At 28.3% G+C, this 8,695-nt stretch overlaps 1 protein-coding gene across 1 annotated transcript; it reads left to right on the forward strand.

Moving 5' to 3' along the window:
- Window positions 1-240: 240 nt before the first annotated feature.
- On the forward strand, window positions 241-8,028 carry LOC110644103 (dihydroneopterin aldolase 2-like). The gene is made up of 4 exons (XM_058143695.1): window positions 241-454; window positions 2,012-2,211; window positions 7,397-7,554; window positions 8,000-8,028. Exons 2-4 carry the CDS (start codon window positions 2,015-2,017, stop codon window positions 8,011-8,013), a joined length of 369 nt encoding a protein of 122 aa, XP_057999678.1. The 5' UTR covers window positions 241-454; window positions 2,012-2,014; the 3' UTR covers window positions 8,014-8,028.
- The last annotated feature ends 667 nt before the right edge of the window (window positions 8,029-8,695 follow it).

Consider the following 8,695-nt stretch of genomic DNA (forward strand, 5'->3'; position numbering starts at 1 on the left):
CGTTTCTTTTTTTTTTTTTGGGAAAAATATCTTTTTTTGTTCTCTTAAAAATTTAATCTTTTAAAGTTTGATAATTTATTTAACTTTAATTTAATAGTTGATTAGTTATTAGTCTAGTTTATTCACCATTCTGATTTTAAAAATTGGGCTGGAGTGGGATTGCAAAAGTAAAACTGCTAAACGGTGTCGTAGAACTTTCTTTCCTAATCATCTAAAATAAGTTTGCCGGCCCATGCCTATAGTTGGAATTTGGAAAACCCAATGGGCTAAAATGATTGGAAATCCCACACCACAAACGCAAAGTGCTTTTTCCTGCGCAGCCATCATCATTCGCCGGAGGAGGTAAAACCGCTGGTAGCTCGTGCCTAGTGCGGGCTAGCCTGGCGGTTAGAAGCGGCAACACAAGCAGTGTACGAACATCTGGTGGGGAATCGCTGCAGGGTTTTGCCCCAAGGTTAGGGTTTTGAATTTTGGATTGCTGATTTGAATTTACGATTACTTAGATTCTATTAACCAGTATATGTCTCTGAACTTGATTAAATTTTTGTAAATTTTAATGATGTTTAATATATTAATTTCACGGCTTATCTAATTTATTTCAGTATTGGGTATTCTTCCCTAGCTATATAGCACAGGATGAGTGAATGTAGTATATGGTGCTTTTTGTATTTTTAATTTGTTATTATTTTGTGTAGGATTTTTGTAGTTTGATATTGGTTTATTAAAAAAAGAAGAAGAGATATTAAAGTAATGATTTAAATGTTCATTTTGAATCATCCTAAAGGTACATTCCTAGTGTGGTTGTTTGGGAGGGTCTGCTGCATGCTTACAATGTGTTTGATTTTTGGCGCACATGAATATCGCCCTTTCCTTAGTTGATAGGCAGACAGTGCACTTTCCCCTTGAACCGTCATGAAAGGGGCAAAGTCTCCCTTTCTCTCTTTCAAACTCCATTATGCAGGTACTAGAGAAAATGAGTAGGAATTCTTTCTTTTTCTTCATCTGACAAATGCAAAAGAAATGATTGATGCGGTTATAGACTCTGTCTAAGCAATAGCTTATAAAATAGTAGTCAACATTACCAGAATGGCTATAATGATTTATGTATTTAGAAGATGATACGGATATTTAGGAAAATTAAATATAATCTGATTTATCATGGTAGAGCCTCACTTTTTTTTTCTAATATGTTAATATTTGCTGATTATTTGGGAGTCCCTTGCTTTCTTAACTTGCCAAATAGAAGATTGGTACAATACCAAAAAGCAAGTTAAAGAAGTCTAGGGTCTATTCACTTATGGAAAGTAGTTTTCGGTTTTTTATTTTCTATTTTATAAGAAAATTACGGATTTCATTTTCTAAAATATAAAAAACGTGTTCATTGGTAAATAATAAAAAATGATTTTCTAATTTAAAAAAATAAAAAAATATTTATATCTTTTATAATTAAAAAAACTGACACACATGAATACGAAAATTCCTATTTTTTTAAAAAATTTTTTCAAAAAACAATCCCTTTCTCCAGAACAGGCCCATAGTGTTTCTTATAACTCTTAGTGATACTGTGTTCTTAAGACTGGACCAGTCAGCATATCTTGACTTTGTTGTGCCATGACTAGAGATTTCTGAACTGGATGCCAGGATGTGGGATGACCCCTTTTTTGGAGGTTAGTCCTCTTGTTATTTATTGCACAACCTTATCTTCTTCTTGCGGCATGTTATACTGGTCACGTTTAAGAGGCTAGCAAGTGTGTACTATGATGTGAAAATGTCTAATGCTTATTGAACTTGTCATCAATTTGTTTCTTGTAACATTTCAATATATATTATCTTTATTACATTAACATCATCATGTCTGGCTAGAAAGGAAGAGAAACGTCAAGTTATCATGTCCTCTTAGGCATCTGTATGCTGAACTTGAAAACATGTTTTTGACTTTACATTTTCTATTAATGCTGCATTTTTAAATTTGCTATTTATGAATATGGTTAACAATAATGTTATTCATCAGGGAATGATGGAAAACGATAAGATAATTGGGGGAGACACACTCATATTAGGAGGGTTGAAGTTCCGTGGCTTCCATGGGGTGAAAGCAGAAAGGACATTGGGTCAGAAGTTCATGATAGATGTAGATGCCTGGATGGATCTCAGGGCAGCTGGTAAATCTAACCAGCAGTCAGATACTCTTAGCTACGCTGAAATTTATCGGTGAGCAACATGTTCCACCTAATTTTTTTATATGAGAACAAAATTTCCTAATTAGTGCTTCTGATTATCCAAAGTTAATAAGTAGTCCCTCATGTCTTCGTAAACCATGTTCATCATTATTCCTATATTGATATCTATTTTATACAGTTAGGTTATGTTTGGTATGACATAATTAAACTTATAATATAATCGTAATTATATTACATATTTGATTACAATATTTGATAACACTAAAAAATTTGATACAATGGAATGACAATTATATAATATAATTAATTATACTTAAAGTAGCGTAATGATCATCTATATATATATATGCGTGAAGGGGGAACATTGGTTTTAATCAGATTGTTCTTTATTATTTATAGTATTGCAATTATATTTTTAATATTTAATTTAATTTTAGAGTTTATATAAATTTAAAATTTTTAAAACTTAAAATTTAATTGTTTATATAATTTTAGAGTTTACATAGATCTATTTAAAGTCTACTTAATTAAATTTTTATGTAATATAATTTTATAAAAATACTTTTATGATTTATATTATGTACAAAAATAGAAAGATGTTTTATTTATATGAATAACTTTTTTAATGAATCCTAATAAATTTTATCTATATCTTCTAATTATTTATGTAAATTTATTTTAACATAATTATATTTAAATTTATGTAAAGAAAAAGAAAAAAAATTAATTTTTGTCAGCTAAACATTTGAATTTTTTTATTAATATTTCTTAAATTCTCATTTAATTTAATTTCTTATTAGTTCATTAAAAAAATTCATATAAAATAAATTATATTTTTCTTAATTATAGATATATTTTTAAAATTCTTAATTATTACATTAATATATAAATTAATTCTAATTAAAATTGAATTTATAAGTCATATGTAAATGCTATTAATTAATAAGCTATATATATATATATATATATATATATATATATATATATATATATATATATATTCATTGAATTATAAAAAAATTAATTAATTAATATGTAATATATATTAAATGATATGAATATAAAATTTTTAAATAATAAATAATTAAGTACAAAACATAAAAAAAACAAATTATATATATAAGAAAAAAAATTCAAATAGATAAACATATATTATTTAAAAAATTAATAATTAACAGAATATATTAAGTCTAAATTTAATTATAAAATTAATATAATTAATAGGATGATTATATTTTTTAATACTATTTTTTGTTTTAAAATAATACATTATTAAAAATTTAAAAATGTTAATGTTGTATATATAAAAAAATATAATATATTTTTTTAATTTTTTAATACTATAATGTTATCTTAACTTGGTAAATAGTAAATATATATAAAAAGAATTAGAAATCATATTTTAAATAGAGAATTGTTATTTTAATTTAATAAATTTATATTTAAATATAATCATAAATTGATAATTTAATTAAAAAAGTCAGAATTTTCATATAAATACAAGTATTACCTAATTTAATAGAATTTTTATTTATTTGGATTCAATAATATATTTTATTGAAATTTGACCCTTACTTCTAGAAAAATAATTATAAAAAATTTAATTTAAAAATACTTAATTTGGTAAAATATTTTTACTATAAACCATATAAACCGAATAATTGTCTTTACGTTTTTTATTATAATCATTTTAATTAAAAATAATAATATATTAACATCAATATTTTTTACTCTATTAGCATTGATTTTTTATTTTTTTTTTATAGAAAAAGGATATTTTAGTTATTATTTTTTTTTATAAATAATTTATTAGTAGTAATATATTTTTCAATTTTATTTTAAAAATTTTTCTCCATGTCATAAAAAAAAATAAATTATGTAAAATATTATATATCAAACAAAAATTAATAATATTGATACTTATTGATATGAATGTGAATGTGCACAATTAATCTTGTCAAATAAAAGTAATAAAATAAATTAAAAATAACTAAAAATATAAAAAAAAATCAACATTACATGAAGACCAAATTGAATTTATTTTACTATTATGTGCATAAATTCTTAAATAGTATTTGAAAAAATTTAATTTTTTCATGTTAATTATATATGTTTAGTAAAAATTATAAAATGGTAAAAATCAATTAGTGTTGATAAACTCAAAACTTATAAACTAATAAAATAACAAATAATTAAATTTATATATTTATAAAACACTTATAATTATAAAATTATATTATAATAATAAAATTTTCATTATAAATTCACTTTTATAATTTTTTATTTTTATTGATATACTTTTATTTTTGTTAACTTAATTTGAAAATGATAAGTGCATATGAAACGTATATATTACAAAAAAATGAAAAATTATTATATTAGCATAGTAATAATTAATATATTTTAATATAATATTATAAAAAAACTAATAAAAAATAATATGTAAAAATGTTAAATTACAAATATATTCAACGAGTATAAAAAAGTGCAATGCATGTTTTAAAAAAAAATCAGTTACATATAAAAATAAATGTAACCATGATTATTTATTTTAATTTTTTATTAATTGTCAACACTATCAATACCTAATCACCACTGATATTACCATCATTACTTCCACCTTATCACAATCACCACCGCTATCATCGCTATTACCACCACTTGATCACCGTTATTATCATTTAACCACTATTATCGCAATCCTCACCTGGTTACTATCACTACTACATTTTGCCACCACTACTATCTAATCACTCTACCATCACCACTTGATCACCGCTATTATCATTTAATCACTACTATCGCAATTCTCACCTGGCTACTATAACTATCACATTTTACCACCATTACTATCTAATCACTGTTATTGCTATCATCACTGTTACCATCACTATCACTATCACTCGACTATTAATCATTGTGATCATTACCACTTATTATTAACACTATAAATAAATTAAATATTAAAATTAAAATTATCATTATATTAAATTATTTTTATTTTTATTTTGTAATTAAATATAAAAATATAATGATAATTACATTATAATTTTAATTATATTATATAATTAATTACATTATATTCATAATTTTAATCTTTTATTCTTGCTAGATGATGGCTATAAATATTATCACAGTAGTCATAATTTTTTACAAAAACATCTGCTAAAAAATATAACCTTTTTTAATATGATAATTATCTTAACTGTTTACTTGGTTCTGGAACAGCTTAGTTAACGAAGTTGTTGAGTGAACACCTCATAATCTTCTTGAGTCAGTGGCTCAACAAATTGCTTCTGCCACCCGGACAAAGTGTCCCCAAATATCTGCTGTCCGTGTAAAAGTTGGGAAGCCTCATGTTGCTGTTCATGGTCCTCTGGATTATTCGGGAGTTGGGATTCTCAGATGCAGGAGCGTCGATGTTCCAAACTAAATTAATATACACCAATACTAATGGTTTGAATTTTAGTAACCAAAATAACAACAATAATAATATTAGGAAAAAAAAACTAAATAAGTCCTAGGATTAAATAAGTTTAAAATTAAATTTTGAGTTAAATAAGCACTTACATCTTAAATAAATCTATGCATAATAAAATATTATTATTATTTTTAAATTTTAAATATTAAAAATTATTTATTAGTTTTAATCAAAATAAAATTTAAAAAAAATTGAAAAACATGATAAATAAAAATTATTAATTTTAATATTTTATTATTTAAAAATAAAAAAAAATATGTTATTATTAAAAAAATATTTTATTAAATATGAGTTTATTTAGTCTTAATTAAAAGTATAAAGATTTATTTAGTCTAAAACTTGATTTTGAACCTATTTGACTAGGATTTATTTAATCTTTTCTCCATTATAATTATATACTTGTATTTGGTACTTCTTCATTTCTGTTATATCAGCAGTTTCAACTTCACTAGTGGAAATGGAATTCAGTTTGGCAGTTTTTAAAGCATTATTTGCTCTGGATTTGGTGACTACATTTTCTAATATTTCTGGGATATATGTACTCCACTTTAGTCTTTAGCTTTGTATTAGTTATATTGTTAATCATGATGACGACAATAAGAAAATTTTGAATAAAAAAATGCATTGAAACTTACCTAAAATTTGGCAATTTTAATAAGATATAAATATATCAAAATAGAATGGAATGTGAAAATTGAAATAACATTCATCCGAAAGGAATATTGTGTACTATTAACTCAATGACTTCCATGCTTAGTCGAGTTATTTGATGACATTTCCCCCCTCAAATCTAGCTTCCATGATCAAACTTATTTGTTACTCTAAATTAATAACAATGGGAAAAAGGGGGAAAAGATCTTATTCTCAACGATCCAAAATGAAAATTTTTCAATGTAATGGATATTGACGGATATGAGATTCCATGTACCCATCGTCTGAGATCAAAACAGGGTTTTTGAAATTTTTGGGCCCTCATTTTTTGTCCCAGGGCAGAGTAAAAATTTAATTTCAATTATCTTGAATCGAATCGGCCTAATCAAATCGAACCGAATCGGACTTGTCGAATCGGACCGGCCCATTTTCTTTTTCTTTCTTCTTCTTCTTCGTGCCCTCGACACACACTCTCTCTCTCTCGCATTTTCTCTCTCCTCCCATTTTCTTTTTCTTTTTCTTTCTTCTTCTTCTTCGCGCCCCCGACACTCTCCCTCTCTCTCGCGTTTTCTCTCTCCTCCCTCCGCCCCTTGCAGGCCAACCACCGCCCCAACCCTCCTTAATCATCGGCGCATCTCCCTTGCCCCTCCTCCACTGCCGAAAACGTCGCGCGAAACCACTCCTGCCCGCGCGAGCCGCTTCACTTTCTCGGGCCGATTCCGGCCAATCCAGCCACCAATCGGACCGTGTCTCATCCCAAAACACTTCTACACCTCGAAAGCTTTCCATAGATACCAAGAATACCAAAATCCATTGAGCGGTTTGCCCAATTTTTGTTTAGGAAGTTTTAGCCCATTTTGACTTTCAAGCTAGATTTCCCGAAAACGTAAACCCCACCAAAAATCTGAGGGTACCGGAGTGCTCCCCTCGTCGAGAGCTTCGCGGCAATACCCATTTCAAATTTTTTCAACACTGTTTTTCGATAGGTCCCACGAGACTTCACAGTATTTTTTCGAGTATTAAATGAGCTTAGAAAATTTCATAAAAATTAGATACTAACCCCCGTATTGTGGGCTTCGCGTAGGTACCTTCAATTCACTGAAATTCAACAGTTGCTCAGGTCTACAATTTCGGGCCGGACAGATAGGCTATCGAAAAAATCTCCGAATTGGGTCGAGGTTATAAGCTACCCCATCGTTTTCAGACGTCCTGAACGCGTTTCCAGGGTCAGAATTGGCATAGGTAAACCCGAACCCTCATTTTTCTTAATTATCTAGTGCTTGATTTCGATTAAAAACTTTTAAAATATTCGTAGTAGGTTAGAAAAATATAATTCCTTTTGTGTTAGCTCTATAATATTGCTAAGGACCGCAGGGCAAAATTTTAGAATTTTTAGAGCTCATTTGAGTAGTTTTTAGAAAGGGGTAATTGTAGGGACTAAATTATAATTTTTCAAATTGTGATTGTTGATTGTTTGGGTGGGCCCAGGAGGGGCCATGTGATGTGATTGAGTTGTGGATGTGTGACTTGTGGATATAGAAGTGCATTTTGAACCATTTTTCAGGTTGGGTAGGTTCTAGGTATAAGGAAGACTCTGCCAGATTTTTGGCATGACTTAGGGTGTCTTTGGTCTTGTCCAAACTTGTATTGAGTTAAATATATTAAAATTGCAATGAAATTTTGTCAGGTGAGCTGGAATAGCCTTTCTCCTCCGCCCAGCCGCCGCAATGACCGCGGTTAAGTCAGTGAGTAAAATATTAATTTTAATTATAATATCGATATTGTTATATGTTCAAGCATGTCCATGCATCACTTATAAATATGTATCTATGTAGTTAAATACTAGGCATGTTTTTATCTTGCATTCATAATTGATGAAGTGCCATGGATGTTGTTTGTGGTAATTTGAAGCAGTGTGCGTGCGTTGGCGTGTGTGTGATATGGTATGGTATGGTATTGGATATGGACAGGACGGGTAGACACGGCTTGAGAGACATTTGCTGGGACCCGGTCCTTTATGGAGTCGGGGTAGACACGGCTTGAGAGACACTCACTGGGACCCCGCATTTGGTTTATTAAGCGAAAGTTCGGCTTGAGAGACACTCGCTGGCAGAGGTTAGATTAAGAGAGCTGTATAGGATATCAGCTCTTATATATGTACTGTTTGAACAGTGTTGGGTGGGTGAGTGCTCCAAATTGCCTTTTTACTGCTATGATGTGGTTTGTATGAAAATTATGATGATGTTGCATTCCATTCCTTAGGATGCATTAACTTTAGTTAGCTATAGAAATTGTGGTTAAAATTAGTATTTTACTTTCTGAGTCGAACGCTCACTCATGTTCATCTATTTTTCAAGGCTATAGGAGGATTACTTATTGTGAC

Source organism: Hevea brasiliensis, chromosome 3, assembly GCF_030052815.1.
Source record: "Hevea brasiliensis isolate MT/VB/25A 57/8 chromosome 3, ASM3005281v1, whole genome shotgun sequence".
Lineage (NCBI taxonomy): Eukaryota > Viridiplantae > Streptophyta > Magnoliopsida > Malpighiales > Euphorbiaceae > Hevea > Hevea brasiliensis.

Excerpts from the sequence above, each read along its gene's own strand:
- LOC110644103 (XM_058143695.1), top strand. The coding sequence starts at position 2,015 with ATGATGGAAAACGATAAGATAATTGGGGGAGACACACTCATATTAGGA. Across the intron at positions 2,212-7,396 it reads AGCTACGCTGAAATTTATCG|GTACCTTCAATTCACTGAAA; the intron begins GTGAGCAACATG and ends GGCTTCGCGTAG.